Source organism: Telopea speciosissima, chromosome 3 (assembly GCF_018873765.1).
Source record: "Telopea speciosissima isolate NSW1024214 ecotype Mountain lineage chromosome 3, Tspe_v1, whole genome shotgun sequence".
NCBI classification, from domain to species: domain Eukaryota; kingdom Viridiplantae; phylum Streptophyta; class Magnoliopsida; order Proteales; family Proteaceae; genus Telopea; species Telopea speciosissima.
This window is the reverse complement of record NC_057918.1, coordinates 71,495,777-71,513,971: the sequence shown is the minus strand read 5'-3', so window position 1 is coordinate 71,513,971 and position 18,195 is coordinate 71,495,777. Positions and strand designations below refer to the sequence as shown.

Genomic DNA, 18,195 nt, shown 5'->3' with positions numbered 1-18,195 from the left:
TCAATATTTCAAGGCACACCCATAAAATATCGAAATATCAACCGTTATCCATTTTTTAATGGTGATAGCCACATTGAATGCAATTTATTGAATTGCCTTCTACACTAAAACATATAATTAAAAAAAGAGGGTAAATTACATGACATCCCTTGAAAATCTAACGATACTCAACTCACCCCCTCTTTTTTGAAAATATTCACCCATCTCCCTGGATTAGGGCCTTATATTATAATTTAGTCCCTACCATTAGTTTTATGCGGTTAACTTATGAAGTCAGTAAGTTAAATATATTTAAATCTCTAAACTACCCTTGACTAGTGTAGATTTATTATTTTACCTTTGAATCTAAAAACCCCAAAATTATCCTTTTCCTCACACCACTCTCTTTATCACATGACCCGCAACTCAATGTCCAAAGAAGAAGAAGAAGTATTGGGTTAGAACGAGCTAAGTTAAATTCTTTAATGCTTTGTTGAATCCTGAAAGTAAATTTGCTTCAATCATGTGGGGGTTAATATCTCCTTTAAGACAGCAAGTACGCGTTCAGAACAGTTTATAATTACCTTCTTCAAAGGGAATCTTATCTAATAATGCAATTGTTTATGTATTGAAGGTGCTTGCACGTAAATACTAGGGTTTATGTATCATTTCTTGTTTATTCTGACTACTTCAAGTCAAAAAATTCCTTGCATCCTTCGCAATGAAGGGCAATTGACCAACATAAATTTCTTGCTGTGTCTCAATTATCCTCACCATCTTTGTGAAATTAGAAAGCAAGTTCTTATGTTCCAACAATATCTTCTCATAATGGGATGATATTTTTCCATATCTAGGCAGCAAGTGAACTTCGCTTGGTATTATTAACATTTCATGATAGTGAACATTAAGTGAACTTACCATTTACTATATTCACCCTCATCACCAAGCACATACTCGTATGGAATTGTTTGATTCTTTTATCCAGTTACCACGTTGATGCCCCTCGAAATATGTTGGCATTATCACACAGGATTTTTACCAAACTCTAACACATGGTGATTTTGTAGAGACTTCTACATTATGTTTTGGCTTAATCACATTCTTTAGAGATAAGAGGGCGGATCTCGACTCATTGGTGAGGTTGCTCCATTGTGACCTAATAGTTGCAGATTCGAGTCAAGAAACAGTCTCTTCAAACCTAAACCACACTTGTCATCTAATCTGTACATTCATCTAAACAATTTTTTTTATGAAATCCATTCCGACATATTGCCTATGAACCCAGATCCTCTCCAGTGTACCAGCCCCTCCAACTTGTATCTGACGGTTGGGAGCATTCGGGTATGCACCCTGAGTGGCTCCAGCCATCGGGGGGCGCACTGGCACTGGAGAGGATTTTTTTTTTTTTTTTTGGAATAGAAGTTATATGGCCTTTTGGCTGACTAATTCCCCCAGGGCTCGTGCACAACCCCACAACACACATGAATCGAGAAATACTGGCGCTGGAGAGGATTTCTTTCCTATTGCCAACACGGCAACACCATCTAATTTAACAGTCCCTTAAGATCTACGTGGCAGCTTACCATTTGTTTGTAAGAGTATCCCTCACTGCGGCATTGAGGTTAGCAATACAATTCCTCAAAATGCCCTAAGCATTTCTCTCCGTCCATCTCTGAACGTGTGCTCTTCACTCCGTTGATTCTGAAGTTTTCTCTGAGGGAGCCACCCTGCGTCTCCCCATCTTCAGTGTCCGAAGAAGGAAAGCACAAGCCTTTTATCTGAAAATATTTCTGTCTCATCGAATAAAAAACTCAGAAATTGTAAATGGAGAACGTTGCGGACGCCGGCGTCGATCGGAAAACCCCGAAAGTTCCTATCGAAGGGAGCAGGAACATATTGATTACAAGTGCATTGCCTTACGTCAATAACGTCCCTCATCTCGGCAACATCATCGGCTGTATTCCCCTCTCTCTCAGACACACTCTCTCTCTGTAAATTTAATTGTTGTATTGATTTGCTCCATTGGGTTTCTTCATTCAGGTGTATTAAGTGCCGATGTTTTCGCTCGCTACTGTCGTCTCCGAGGATATAACGCTATATACATCTGCGGGACTGATGAGTATGGCACTGCCACTGAGACCAAAGCCATGGAAGAGAATTGCACTCCTCAGCAGATTTGTGATAAGTAAGAAGTGTTTAATTATTAGTTGAAATATGGTCTCCCACGTTCATATTCTTCAAACAAAATCTTGTCTTTAGACCAATGTGGTACAAAACAAAGTTGCACTTAAACCCAAAATTTGCCTTCACTTTGTAGACTTCCTAACATTGGACGATAAAAGGATCCAGTGAGAAAAGACTTAAGATAGATCTAGGGGATTGGATTGGAGTGGAGAAATTATTAATTAGATTATAAAACAACAATATATACAAACTTGTGTTTATGGCCTCTGTAGGTACCATGCCATTCACAGGGAGGTTTACAAATGGTTTGACATAAGTTTCGATGAGTTTGGGCGCACATCTACTCCGCAGCAGACTGAAACTTGCCAAGCGATCTTCAAGAAGTTGTTAGAGAACAATTGGCTTTCTGAGAACACCATGCAACAGGTTTGAATTTCTGCATGGATGCGTAGTCAATGTCGTGGCCTTCGATTAGATGTTCCTGTGGTGGAGAGAGGTGTTCATTTGATCAGAACTGGTTGAGAAGCGTTATTGACTCTTCTTTCAACTGCATTGCAGCTTTACTGTGATATTTGTAAACGTTTCTTAGCTGATCGTTTTGTGGAGGGTACCTGTCCCACACTAGATTGTAATTATGATTCTGCACGAGGGGATCAGTGTGAAAAGTGTGGGAAGATGTTGAATCCAACAGAACTAAAGGACCCTAGATGCAAGGTACATCATTTTAGCTTATTTATTGAGCTTCAATTTTTCTTGCTCCCATTCAATTTTTGATCTAAGTGAGAATTTCTATTCTTTGGAATTAAAGGGTATCTCGCATCATTCCTTTTCATATTGAAGCTTTTCTGTTGTGCAGGTATGTCAGACAACACCACTTATACGGGACACAGAGCATTTGTTTCTAGAGCTTCCATTGCTGAAAGATAAGCTGGAGCAGTATATCAGCAACATGTCAGTGGCAGGATCATGGAGTCAGAATGCTATTCAAGCCACACATGCATGGCTAAAAGAAGGATTGAAACAACGATGTATTACAAGGGACCTTAAGTGGGGAGTGCCTGTTCCACATGAGAAATTTAAGGATAAGGTAAATAATATCGATGTAGTTTGTGTATTCCCCCCTCCCCCTCCCCCCCTCAATTTTCTTTTTTTATCTCGTCTGCTTTAGTGCTAAATCATGTATAGTTTGTTTGAAAACATGGTCTTTTTTTTTCTTTCAAATTTTATTTGTTTATGCTTATAGTTCGCAAATTGATTTGCTTCACACTAAATGATGTTTAGGTTTTCTATGTGTGGTATGATGCTCCAATCGGATATGTTTCAATCACTGCATGCTATACGAGTGATTGGACGAAATGGTGGAAGAATCCTGAAAATGTGGAACTATACCAGTTTATGGGCAAGGATAATGTGCCTTTCCATACTGTAAGTTTGATACATTTCTTGTACTTTAAATTTTCTATGTTGGCTTCTAGTCTAAGATGAGGATGTTACATTGGTCAACCTTTTGTGATAAGTGCATACTAGGGCCTACTATTTTTGGTGGTATCTTTTTCTTTCTGTTGAGCTGTGCCAGTAATGATTTCAAAGGGATCAGATACTGTATTGTTCGTAGCAAATCCTGATCTGGATTGTGATGGAGAGCTTGATAACCTGATGTTTTTGGAAAATCTGATGTTCATCCACATTGAAACGTAAGGTTCAGCTGGTTTTTCCTCATGGGATTTGTGTTGGTCCTGTTGGACAGGATGATTGATGCATTTCAAGGAAGTACTGTTCATGTGGACTTTGTGTGGGGACTGTGGGCCCCACTGAGGACAGCTTGTGTGGACCCAAGATCTTATAGCTGGAATTATCTTTTAGTAGTTGCCATTACCTTAGTTTCTATTTTGGATGATTATGTGGGCCCATGTTGCTGGCACTTTCCTAGTTACTGTTTTGTTCTAGTTTCTATTCTTGTAATAGGCTCTTAGTCATTAAAAGTACTAGCAACTAAGAGTCTCTTTTTATTTTAGTAAGTTTCTAATTTTTATAATAGCAAGGGATCTTGTTTCTAGAAGTTCCTAAATATCTTGGCAGCCAAGTAACCCCACACAGTAGCTGGGTTACTAATTTTGTATCGTGGCAATTGGTTATTATAAATAAAGCAGACGGGACAGCTAGCCCACAGACTCGATGTTTTGAAAAAAAGTACTCTATGTGAGTGTACACTGTAGTGATTCAGTAGCAGCCAAAGTGGTGAAGCCCCCAACCACAGGCTTGGTGGTGAACCCAAGCCATATCTTTCATTTTTGTTTTCTTTTTCTTTCTTTTCTGTTCTGCAGACATTCCAGCAGCTATTCCTTCTCTACCATGGTTTTTTCATGGGTGATTTCTGACCTTTGTTTTTGTGTTTACTTCTTGTTTACATTGCTAGTATTCCTCACCTAATTTTCTGCATGTTTCTTTTAAGTTTTCTGTCCTGCGATTCCTGCTTCACTCTATTCTGATTGCAGGAACTTTATGTCTTCAGTTCTACCAATCCAACCGTTGGATGGACTCCATATGCAAAGTCGACCTCGAACCAGGGAAACCAGCGGGAGATAGATTGCAGCAGGATCAATACAATAAAAAGAACGAAATTTAAATAACTAAAACTCTTTTATTGCTATTTCATGTTCACATATGAAGGAGAACATAAAAGGATAAGAAAAAAGAAGACGAAAGGGATATAGAAGGGGGGATGATGCAGATTCATCATAAAATAGGGCTTGTTTCATTGGGAATAAGTGTAGGGTTGGGATATATATATGTTAGGCCTTTGTTCCCAAGGGTTTTCTATGTATTAGGCCATTTTAGTGGGCCTGAAATAGGGGTATATAGGTTGCATACGGGATTAGCCCAATACTTAGTTTTTATTGTGTGTTTTTAATTGAACCGGTTTAAATTGGTTGCATCTAATTGGTTTAATTTAAGTGAAGTGATCCTATTGGCTAAGAGGTTCTTATATCCTATTGGCTACTAGGGAATCTTCTTTATTTTAAGTAGTTTAAGTTGTTTTTAAGTCATTAGGACTCTATTTTGAGTCTATTTGAGTTTCCTAGTCAGTTTAAGTTGCCTAATAGGTTAGGGATAAGGTTAGGCCATTCCTTTTTAGTGTCTAAGTCTATTTTTGAGTCTTCTATATAAGTTTGTAAGGGAGGCCAGCATTAGACACGAATTTGATTAATGAAAAGCTTTTGTTTGCTGCCATAGCTGCTGCTCTGCTCTGTTGAGTGAACCTTGTGAGTAATATCAAGGCTACCTTGTGGGTAATATCAAGGTGAAGGGATTGGTGGACTCCGATCGACTCCTTGCATCTTGTAGATCGGGAGGTCCTTCTTCTAGTTCTTCAAAGTTGCTACCATTGAAGATTTAATCTTTCAAGTAAGTAGTTTATTAATTCAGCATTTAACCTTCTTCTTCTAATCCTCTAACCTAAGCTCCATCTACTCCTATTATCACCCCTTCCATTAATCCATAGATCCATTAGAACCCTAAAACCCTAAATCCAATTCTGCCCTAAATTGCAGAATTTTGTAACTCATCCAAACCCTAACTTCTTTATACCAAAATAACCCCCTAGACCTGCCCATTAATACCCTATAAACCTCTTTCCTAAAATCTGCCCCTAAACCCTAGATCTCACAAACAGTCCATTTTCATAAGGCCTCTAACCCGAAACCTTAGATTTTCAACTTCATCCAAATTGATCCAAACCTACACCAATAGACTCATAAAATTCTGCACATCATTACCAAATAAAACCCTAAGTCGAAACCCTAACCATAACCCTAATTTTGCCCTAATTAGCCTAAGCTGTCCCAATCGGCCAGCCTTGTTAAGTGATCCTATTACCCTGGTTCCTAGTGGGATTACTCCTACCTAGGACTACATTAGGGGATAGGATCAGCTATCTCAGCCCATCATCCTCTCACCCACAGTAGCTCACCGTTGCCGCATCTCACAGCTTCATCAATAGCTCTTTTCTGTTTAGCCACATACATGTATGTATAATAAAACAACCCAATCCTAATCTAAGTAAGAAACTAATTAATAAACCTATAAAATAGAAACTAGACTCTAACTAGGATTACAACTCAAATAAGAAACTAAAGAAGTGCCTAATAATAAAAATAACACCAAAAATCAACTCCTCTAAGCCAGCAGACTCTATTAGCCCCCAAATCACTGTTTATGTGAACAGTGTCGTGTGAACAGTAATTCCCCCCCCCTTCTTTTCTTGGTCTTCTTCATGTTTCGATCTACATCACCTCTCTTCTAACCCTACTACTTCGATTAGAAGTTGAGAGGCATCTGGCTGGTAGTTTGTGAGTTATGGCTATTATAATAAAAAAAGAACAACTCAGCCTTATCCCAACTAAATGGGGTTGGCTACATGGATCCTTGCCCTCCAATCAACTCTATTCGAGGTCATACTTGATACAAGGCCTAAACTCTGCCCTTGGCTCTTTTAGTTCCTTCAATCTGAATCAAATCACTCCTCCCTGTTGAAGCATCCAAAGGCCTCCATTGAATATGGTCATGCCACATTAAACAAATATCTCTTAGCTTATCATGTATCAGAGCTACTCCCAAATCAGCTCTAATATGATCATTCCTAATTTTGCCACATCCATCTCAACATCCTCATATCCGCTACACTGAGTTTATCTATGTGATGCTTCTTAAGTGCCCAACATTCCGCACCATACATCATAGCCGGTCGTATGATTGTCCTATAAAATTTTCCTTTAAGTTTTAAAGGAATACGTTGATCACACAACACTTCGAACACACCTCTCCACTTCATCCATCCTATTTTACTTCTCTATGAAACATTATCCTTTATATAACCTGCTTTATTTATGATTGAGCCTAGATACCTAAAATAATCACTTTTCGGAATCTTTGTTATCAATTTTCACTATCTCATTATCCGTCCTAATGTAACTAAAGTTACACCATATTCTGATGACTTTGGGAATTGTGATTTGTGTCTATGAGACACAACAACCTTTATTTATAATAATAAGAATGGAATACAAAGACAGTAATGCCCCTAGGGCAACACAACATAAAATCCCTAAGATAATTCTACCCTTATATCCCATATTACAACACTCCCCCTCAAGTTGGAGCATGGATATCACACATGCCCAACTTGCATACAAGAGGACAAAACACCTTGCTATTTGACCGTTGTGTGAAGATATCAGCCAATTGATCACTAGACTTGACAAAGAGAATGCAAATTAGCCCCTGTTCGAGCTTCTCTGATGAAATGGCGATCAATCTCCACATATTTGGTACGATCATGTTGAACTGGGTTATGGGCAATGCTAATGGCAGACTTGTTGTCACAGTACGACAACATGGGTAATGAAGTAGGAAGAGCTAAGTCTTTTAACAATCCCTGGAGCCACATCAAATGCTATGGGGCATTGCACGAAACTCAGCTTCAGCACTAGATCGAGCAACAACAATTTGTTTCTTGCTTCACCAAGTGACCAAATTACCTCCAACAAGAGTGCAATAGCCAGAAGTGGACCAGTGATCATCAGGAGAACTAGCCCAATCAGAGTCGGTAAAAGCCTCCACTCGCAGATGGTCATGGGAGAGAATAAAATTCCTTTTCCTGGAGCAGCCTTTAAATATCGAAGGATACGTACCACAACATCCCAATGAGAAGAATAGGGGTCATGCCTATACTGACTCACCATGCTGATTGCAAATGCAATATCTGGCCGAGTATGGGAAAGGGAAATCAGCTTCCCAACCAACCTTTGATATTTTCCTTTATCCACAGGGTTGCCTGTTTTATTAGAGAGACGCGCATTAGCTTCAAGTGGATTCTAGGCTGGCTTACATCCTAACATGCCAATCTTTGATAATAAATCCAAGTTGTATTTCTGTTGAGAAAGAAATATCGTAATGGGCCAAGATCCTTTATTTCAAACTCGTTCCCAAGATGTAGTTTCAATCTTGTAATTTCTTCAGTGTCACTGCCTCTAACCATAGTTGTCACGGCGTCACGACGATCCAAGTCGGTGGAGGGGTGTCTGATCTATATATCGACATGTCGCCCGCCATGGCGATCATGTTGACCATGGCAGAATTGTAATTAAATCCAAAGTTGAATGGCTAACTAGTAGATAAATCAAGATTTATAAGAGCAATGGCAGAATTGTAATTAATCTGAAGTTGTAAAGGAGTGGAAGAACTGTAATTTAATGGAGTTAAAGAGAAAACTGAATGGGCTAAACAGAATAGCAATAGAGAATATAAGGGGTATTATGTAAATAATATAAGTTGTTGACGCAGATTCATCACCGAAATGGGCTTCTTTTATTAGGAATAAGTCTAGGGTTGGGTTATATACATGTTGGGCCTTTGATTGCATGGGTTTTCTATGTAGTAGGCTACTTTAATGGGCCTAAAATATGGGTACATAGGTTGCATACAGGATTAGTCCTATACTTAATTTATTTTCATATTTTTAATGTTTTAAATTGAACCGGTCCAAAGCTGGTTTGAACCAGTGGTTCAATAAGTGATTTTATTTGTTTTTCTTTTAGTTGTTTAGTTGGGCTGGATTAGAACTCTATTTTGAGTCTATTTCAGTCTCCTAGTCAGTTTAAGTTACCTAATAGGTTAAGGATAGGGTTAGGCCTTTCCTTTTTAGTGTCTAAGTCTATTTTTGAGTCTTCTATATAAGTTTGTAAGGGAGGTCAGCATTGAAAACGAATTTGATTAATAAAAATTAGCTTTATGCTTGCTGCCATTGTTGCTGCTCCTTGTGAGATTGCATCATTGTGGGTTTATCAAGGTGGAAAGGGTAGGTGGACTCCTGCGACTCCTTGCATCGTGAAGATCGGGAGGTTTTCTCACAATTGCTCAAGCTACTGTTGTTGGGGATCTCTTCAAACCAGTAAGCTATTTTAATTTCAGTTATTCCCTTCTACTTCTCATCCTCTAACCTAAATCTACATTCCGCATTGATCCAATTCAGATCATCAAACCAACATCCATATTCCCTCTATCAATCATCATTAAACTTCATCCACAACCTTCATACTTTACTTGACAACGACCCTAATTTCAATTCTCCATTGCAGCCTTATAATCCCTTAAACCCTAATTAAGCCCTACAGCCCTAACTTCAACCTAGACCTAACCACTCATCAAAATCTGATCTTTTTATTTTCATCTCACTCCCCATACTGCCATCAACACTCGAGCAACTCACTTTCCCCAGATTCCATCTCTAAACCCTAGATTCTAAAAACGCCCAATTTTTACAAGGCCTCTAACCTGAAACCCTAGCTTTCCAACTTCATCCAAATCAAACCAAACTTACATTAATAGACTCCTAAAAACCTGTACATCATTACCAAATAAAACCCTAGTTCAAAACCCTAACCCTAACCCTAATTCTGCCCTAGTTTATCTATTCTGTCCCCTTCGGCCAGCATAGTTAAAAACTCTGATTTACCTGGCTCCTAGTAGGTCTCTTACTTATCTAGGACTACATTAAGTGGTATCAGAGCCGTGGATGTACATGGCAATCCAGTTCTGCCTCCTCCACCTGATCCTATAGCTGCTATAATGGAGATGCTACAGAAGTTGAATGAAAAGGTGACACGATTGGAAGAGAAGAGGACTACCTCTCATAGGGATAGCAACATTCCCCTAGAAGAGGACAAATATCAAGTCAATTTGGTAGTACAAAGAGCCCCAGGTAGAGATCAATACAGAGAAGACAGAGAAAGGTACAGAGATCACAGTGAAGACAGGAACAAAGGATACAGAGACTACATGAAACGCCATAGACCTCCAGAGGTGTATGAGTTGAGAGACTTTGATAGCAGATCAGGTCCCCAGGTATTTTGTGATTGGTTAATTGCTTTAGATGACTATTTTGATTGGTATGATCTATCTGAGCTTAGGAAGATGAGGTTAGCCCGTACTAATCTAGTGGGGCCAGCCCTTGAGTGGTGGAGAACTACTAAGAGGAATCTTCAGTATGAAGGCAAAGCTCCTATTAATTGGGTAGAGATGAAGGAAGACCTAAGTAGAAAATATTTACCACGTGTATAATAGCTCGACAACAAGGTCAAATAAATTCCCATCGACAACGTCACCACCAAAAGCCATTCAAATCTTATGACAACTTTAAGCCTCCATCAATGAGATTCAGTTTGCAAGTTGAAGACTGTTGGAAATCTGACATCACTAGTGTTAAATTAGCGGTTAAACACAAATTTACTTTGCCGAAGGAAATTGACAGAGCACAAGTTGAAGACAAAGCTGAAGTGCTCAAAGTGAGTTGTGATGATAAGGAAGAGATAGTGCTTGAAGCTTCAAAAATGGTAGGTCAACATGTGGAAGATTCCACTGAAGAGGTGTAAGTTGAAGAAGTCAAAGTAGACAAAGCTGAAACAGCAGAAGATGACGAGGTGGTTGAGAATACTCCACACGAAATTGTTTGCATTCAAGATGCTGTTCTTGAAGCGGTACAACTTGTGCCTCAAGTCCTAGGTGAGAAGGTTATCAACATTGAAGACTCTATGAATACAACATTCACGGTTGATATTGATTAAGAGGTCGAGCACATAGAGTTCGTTATGCCACCATGGTTTTTTGAAGAGGAAGCTCCACGCTTTGAAGACTACATCCCTAAAGTCTACGAGCAACCAGAATTTTGTTTCGGAATGGTCAAAGCTGCTACTCACAAGTTGTTTCCCCCTCATCACTGCATAATTCGAGGACGAATTTTTTCAAGCTTGGGAGAGTTGATGCAGATTCATCACCGAAATGGGCTTCTTTTATTAGGAATAAGTCTAGGGTTGGGTTATATACATGTTGGGCCTTTGATCCCATGGGTTTTCTATGTAATAGGCCACTTTAATGGGCCTAAAATATGGGTACATAGGTTGCATACGGGATTAGCCCTATCCTTAGTTTATTTATATGTTTTTAATGTTTTAAATTGAACCGGTCCAAATACTTAGTTTATTTATATGTTTTTAATGTTTTAAATTGAACCAGTCCATAGCTGGTTTGAACCAGTGGTTCAATTTAAGTGATTTTATTAGTTTTTCTTTTAGTTGTTTAGTTGGGCTGGATTAGGACTCTATTTCAGTCTCCTAGTTAGTTTAAGTTACCTAATAGGTTAAGGATAGGGTTAGGCCTTTCCTTTTTAGTGTCTAAGTCTATTTTTGAGTCTTCTATATAAGTTTGTAAGGGAGGTCAGCATTGAAAACGAATTTGATTAATAAAAATTAGCTTTATGCTTGCTGCCATTGCTGCTGCCCCTTGTGAGATTGCATCCTTGTGGGTTTATCAAGGTGGAATGGGTATGTAGACTCCTGTGGCTCCATGCATCGTGAAGATTGGGAGGTTTTCTCACCATTGCTCAAACTGCTGTTGTTGGGGATCTCTTCAAACCAGTAAGCTATTTTAATTTCAGTTATTCCCTTCTACTTCTCATCCTCTAACCTAAACCTACCTTCCCCATCGATCCAATTCAGATCATCAAACCAGCATCCTTATTCCCTCCATCAATCATCATTAAACTTCATCCCCAGCCTTCATACTTTACTCGACAACAACCCTAATTTCAATTCTCCATTGCAGCCTTATAATCCCTTAAACTCTAATTAAGCCCTCCAGCCCTAACTTCAACCTAGACCTAACCACCCATCAAAATCTGATCTTTTTATTTTCATCTCACTCCCCATACTGCCATTAACACTTGACCAGCTCACTTTCCCCAGATTCCATCTCTAAACCCTAGATTCTAAAAACACCCAATTTTACAAGGCCTCTAACCCGAAACCCTAAATTTCCAACTTCATCCAAATCAAACCAAACTTACATTAATAGACTCCTAAAAATCTGCACATCATTACCAAATAAAACCCTAGTTCAAAACCCAAACCCTAACCCTAATTCTGCCCTAGTTTATCTATTCTGTCCCATTCGGCCAGCATAGTTAAAACTCTGATTTACCTGGCTCCTAGTAGGTCTCCTACCTATCTAGGACTACATTAGTTGTCCTTACTTGCAATTTTAAAGACTTAATATGTCTTCTTCAACCTTACAATAACACGATAGAATGAGAGGCGGTGAACTAGAGTAGTTCCAGCAAAGGAAACTCCTTCTTATGAAGACGATTCTCCCTGCAATTTCTGGAACAAAATCGCAGCCCTAAGATCTGCCGATCCCAACGAGAAATAGCCCCACAATTCTGCTGGCAACCGAATGGTGAGATCTGAAATCAGATCTGGCGGATGTCTTAGTTGCAGGTTACTTCGAAAATTTGAATCTCACAGAAAGAGAGACTTCTGGATATGAAACTTCCAGGTATGGATCGCCCAAGAGAAAAGAACTTATGGATCAAATTTTAGAACCAGTCGATGTGTGTGTAAAGATCCTATGATGGCTTTCCAGAATTTGGTAGTACCGCCTAGAAAGAAAAAAACTCAGAAACCAAGGCTAAAATAGGAGATTTAGGGAAACAGGGACACCATGGCGTTGGTCGATATGCACATTTCTCCAGCGCCAGGACGCCATGACAACTATGCCTCTAACAACTATATTGTCCATATAAACAATGATAATAGCAGTCTTGGTTCCAGATTTCTTGATGAAGAGAGTGTGATTAGCATTACTTTGGGTGTAACCAAATTTAACCATAGCACTGTGAAATTACACATTCAAGACGAGGTCCCGTGGTGTATGCTCTTCGCCAATGATATCGTTTTGGTGGATGATACAAAAGAAGGGATTTAACGCTAAGTTAGAGCTATGGAGATCAACCTTGGAAACAAGAGCCTTTAAGATTAGTTGAACGATGACGGAGTATATGATGTGTAATTTTAGTCACACTATGATGGATACTGGCATGGTGCGAATTGAGGAAAGAGAGATACTACAAAGTGACTATTTTAGATATCTGGGGTCAATCATAAATAAAGAAGGTGACATAGAGGATGATGTTACACAAAGAATTAGGTGCATTCGGAGTGTTGTGTGATCGACGTATGCCTTTAAAGCTTAAAGGAAAGTTCTATAGGACTATTGTACGACCGGCTATGATGTATGAGGCTAAATGTTGGGCAGTAAAGAAGTGTCATATTGAGAAGGCTGTCGAGGTTCGAGAACTCGCGAGATCTCGCCGAGATCTCGCCGAGTTTCTCGGATTTTTGAAATCTCGAGACGAGATTGCTTGCGAGTCTCAAAAGTGCAATATCTCGGCGAGATCTCGGCGAGATCTCGGCGAGATCTCGGATCTCGGTTGGATCTCGGTTGGATCTCGGTTTCAACCCATTATTTTAACCCACCTACCACTTAAATACCTTACCTAATTGGACAAAACTCGACATATCTCGGCGAGATCTCGGTAAGATCTCGGCGAGATCTCGGATCTCGGGTCCAGATCTTGGGTTGACCCAAAGTTGAGGCTTCGAGTTGAAAAAAAAAAAATGCACCAACTCGGCGAGATCTCGGCGAGATCTCGACTCGTCTCGGTTTTTCCAAGAGTCGAGTTGGCACCGAGACCCGAGTTTTAGTACCTTGGAAGCTGTGTGTAGCAGAGATGAGGATAATAAGATGGATGTGTGGAAAAACTAGGAAGGATATAAGTACGGAATGAACGTATTAAAGCGGACTTGGGAGTTGCCCCGATCAATGACAAGCTCCAAGACAGTCGTTTAAGGTGGTATGGTCATATTGAACGGAGGCCTAGGGATGCCCCAGTAAGGAGGAGTGATATAATTCTAATTAAAGGAGCTAAAAGAGGTAGGGGCAGAACTAAAATGACCATAGGAGAAGTTGCGAGAAAGGACATGCATAGTCTAGGTCTTGTACCAAGTATGACCTCGGATAGAGCCTATTGGAGTGCAAGGATCCATGTAGCAGACCCCATCTAGTTGAGATTCTTCCGACCTATTGGGCTGTGCCTCTTTCCTCTTACTTTCATCTTTCATCTCTCTATTTATTTTTCAGCTTTCATTTGGCATTCTCTGTTTTTCGTTTCTCATCTCTTTCCTCACCCCTCTTTTCCCATCTCTTCGTTCCCCTTTTTTAGTTAAACCTTTGTTTTGTTTGGATCCATGTAGCCGACCCCATTAAGTTGGGATAAGGCTGAGTTTATTGGTATTGTCGTTGTTGGAGAGAAGGAGTGTCATTATTTTGTGTCAGGCTCCTTCCCAAGTATTCAATTCTTATCATGTAGATCAGGGTCATTAATCCCCCCCCCCCCCAAACACACACACGCACAAAAAAAAAAGGAGGGGAGATGCAGTTGACCGGAATGTTGGTGATATCTTTGTGCATCAGTGTACGTTTAGTTGGGTGGTTATGTTGGTAGGGAATTAGTGTTTGTGAGACCATTGGACCCTGGATCTTAGAATTTGAGGATTTGGCTAAATTTGGTTTCGCAATCCATGTTTGTGATTTCGAATGGGCTCAACCTACATTGTAGGGTCAGTGCTTTTTAGTGTGTTCTAGGTATGTCACGCATAATGAACACTGAGAAATAACAGATTTCTGCTGAATGCTGATGTTTGGATTGAAATGTAATATGCTAAATGGCCACCCTGTGGACCATATTAATGTTAAGGAAAGGCACGGCATGAATGATTATAATTCATCAATAAGGTTTGGTTTTTGGGATGTTGCTTCTCTAAGGGCTGAGTTGGCATACTTTGAATGTATAAGCCTCAATCGTGACATGTTTCCTCAAACTACATTGGACAGGGTAAGAGACTATGTGCTAAAGGCTTATATTAACTGTAAGATTGTTGGTTTATACTTTTGGAGACCTAGGTGCTTATTACATGCATGTAATTGTCTGATTGTTAATTCCTGTTAATTCCTAGTTGGTATACTATAGAGATTTACTATCTCCTCGGTAGTTTCAGTATTACCCATTTCTGACTTGTTGAGACTCATTTGTGCTCATAGTTGTCAAGGCGTCGCCTAGGCATCCAGAGGATTTCTACGTGCCTAGGCGGCTGCCGCCTTATTGTAAAGCGCTTTGCATTGGTTTAATTGGGTATCGAACCAGGATTTGGCACTTATTTATGCCAAATATCATTTAAGTAAGTGTTTATTTACTTAAGATATTATTCATAAATAAGCAAATACCTCCCTATTTGAATCCAATAAAAATAGTTAAAAAATAAAATTCCAAAAGGATAAAAAGTCAACCCTCGAGTTCAAGAACAAAACTAGATTTTTGGCGGTAGGTGAACTTTTCAACTTTCTAATGCTGGGGTTTTTCTCAGATTTAAAAATTCCATAAATCTTAATAGGGTAAAACATTGCTAAAAACCAAAGTGCGGTAAAATATTCATTTGTTTTGATTTCTAAAAAAATATTTTCATTCAGAGTGATTTTAACAGCATTCACGCACACCCAATAAGGTTTGAGCGGAACATAACTCCTTCAATATAAATCAAGTTAAAGCAATCTAATACAAAAAGTCTCATGTAAAAATAAAATCATTTGATCGATCAAATTTCTTAGAGAACAAGAACATTTCTCTAACTGGAGAACAGGTTAATTACTTATTGATAACCACATTTTCTAAGAACAATATAAACAAAATGTGAGACTAGGTATACCTGAAAATGACCAATTCCAAGAACATATAAACCAAATGTGTGGTTTGATTGTTTCACACATATAACTGATGTATTAAAAAAATAATACTGGAACGCGGTTTAGGCCGCCTAAGCGCTTAGGGAGGACCTCGAACGCCTTGGATCACCTAGTGCCTTGACAGTTATTGTGCTCAATCATTTCAAATAAAATTTTGCCTTTTCTAGCCATTTCGTGCAATTATTACTTCTATTGCTATAAAATACATGTATTATAACAATGTTTTTCCTTTTTTCATGTAATCTATTTTTAGGTAATGTTTCCGTCTACTCTTCTGGGGACTGGTGAAAATTGGACATTAATGAAGACTATTAGTGTGACTGAGTACCTAAACTATGAAGCAGGTATATACGTAGCCTTGTGCTTGTGGCTTTGTCAATGTGCAATAATATCAAATTTTATAGGAGTGTGGCTGTACCATACAGGAGGGTGGACCTTGGTGCAACGGTTAGGTTGTTCCATTGTGACCAAGTGGTCACGGGTTTGAGTGTTTGGAAACAGCCTCTCTGCAAAGCAGGGGTAAGGCTGCGTACATTATGACCCTCCCCAGACCCCGCAGTTTCGGGAGCCTTGTGCACTGGGTATGCCCCGTGGCTGTACCATACAGATACTCAATTATCATGTCTGTAATTGTTTTCCACAAGGTGACTTAAAGTGAGAAATAAAGGGAGAGTCACATAACTTTGAAGTATTTTAATATTATATCTGCATTTTGAGTTTCATTTTTGGTGCACGTACAGGTAAATTCTCCAAAAGTAAGGGAATTGGAGTTTTTGGCAATGATGCAAAAGATACAAACATCCCTGTTGAAGTATGGCGTTATTACTTGCTAACAAATCGGCCAGAGGTGAATTTACCATTGCATTTTTATTTGGTTGAATCATCTTCAGTCAAATATATTTATTCTTCTCTATATTTCTTGCTTGACAAATTCTTATTGGTTTATATGAGTGTAGGTGTCAGATACCTTATTCACATGGACTGATCTGCAAGCAAAGCTGAATTCCGAATTGCTCAATAACTTGGGAAATTTTATTAATCGAGTGTTGACCTTCATAGTGAAACCTGAAGGTTAGTAAATATTTCCTCGTGGAACAAAAGTAGTCACCCCCCCCCCCCCCCTCTTTTTCTTCCAATAGAAAATGAAAGTTTTAAGCTTCTAGGGATTATATGGATAAGTTAGATTATCTTGTGCTTTATTAAGACTTCTCTAGTTAGTGTTCCTTGTCTATGTTTGGTTGAATGGAAAAGAGGGAGCCCCATGCTCGTCCAAGGAGGGAGTTTGCTTTACCCAACTCCCCTTTTTTATAACAAGGCAGAAACCCTTGACCCGACATTTATTAGTTGCTCTCCTACCATGAGCTTGACTTGTGCTCTAGGACAGTTTTGTCCGATCTGGCAAAGTTGGCTCAATGACATGTTTGTGCTTCATTTGAAAAGTGAATTGCAATTTTTTTTCTTCAATTTTGCATTTTTCATCTATTTAGTGAATTCCCTCTTTTTTTTGGGTGTGTTTTCGTATTTCATTACATCCCAAACCAAGAGGAAAATAATCAGTATAGGACAATTATATGGCCCGCAATGATGTATGGACCTGAGTGTTGGGCAGTGAAGAAACTACATATAAACAATTTAATCAGCTTTTCTTGCTGGCTTGAAAGCCGGCCTTGCTCGTTTAGGGTGGTCATAGATCAGCTCGACCGCTTAACTGTTGTAAATCAGGGGTGTTCTTAGGCACCTTTTAAACGAAGGAGATAGGAGTCCATTAGCTGCCTTTGATCTGATAGATGGAAGAGTGCTTTCTGTCCTTTTTGCCCAGACGTTTTTTCATACCTTTCCAAGAATGTAATGAGTACAGAGATAGACTTTTGACTTCCATTGGTGAAGAGAATAGTTTCATCTTTATAAAGTAGGTGGCTGATTGGTTAACAAGCAACGCTCGAGCCTGAGTTTGGACTGTGATTCTAAAGGAGTGTACAGGGTATCATTCCTGTTGAGAAGCCCTGATCTACGACTGCGCTTCTTCATTCTGGCCTGTTGATGAGGAACCAGCTGGGAAGGTGGAATCACTGCTCGGCAGAGAGGAGTTGAAGAGGACTGTCTGACGCTTCTCCTTAGGGGTTGTTGACTTCCAACCCCTATGTCAGATCTACCGATTGATTTGATATTATATGAGTGGCCATACTATGATTGTTTGGGAGGCATGGCCCCACACAATACACACAAGAATGAATTTATTTGAATAGGAAAAGAAAAAAAGTTCATAGAGGCTTCTTTATTGAGCTTTCGCGGGAGGACCCTTAAGATTGCACCCTTCTGTTTCAATTCCTTTTTGGGAGATCT

General features: G+C 39.3%; 1 protein-coding gene across 3 annotated transcripts in view; it reads left to right on the top strand.

Moving 5' to 3' along the window:
• Positions 1-1,749: 1,749 nt before the first annotated feature.
• Positions 1,750-18,195, top strand: part of LOC122655557 (probable methionine--tRNA ligase) — a 44,564-nt gene continuing 28,118 nt past the window's right edge. For all 3 annotated transcript variants that reach the window (XM_043849763.1, XM_043849762.1, XM_043849761.1), the window contains exons 1-9: positions 1,750-1,936; positions 2,020-2,164; positions 2,436-2,589; positions 2,722-2,877; positions 3,020-3,250; positions 3,445-3,588; positions 16,106-16,196; positions 16,593-16,699; positions 16,809-16,923. In XM_043849763.1, the coding sequence (XP_043705698.1) occupies positions 1,804-1,936; positions 2,020-2,164; positions 2,436-2,589; positions 2,722-2,877; positions 3,020-3,250; positions 3,445-3,588; positions 16,106-16,196; positions 16,593-16,699; positions 16,809-16,923 (1,276 nt within the window). In that variant the 5' untranslated portion in view covers positions 1,750-1,803. The remainder of the gene's footprint in view (positions 1,937-2,019; positions 2,165-2,435; positions 2,590-2,721; positions 2,878-3,019; positions 3,251-3,444; positions 3,589-16,105; positions 16,197-16,592; positions 16,700-16,808; positions 16,924-18,195) is intronic.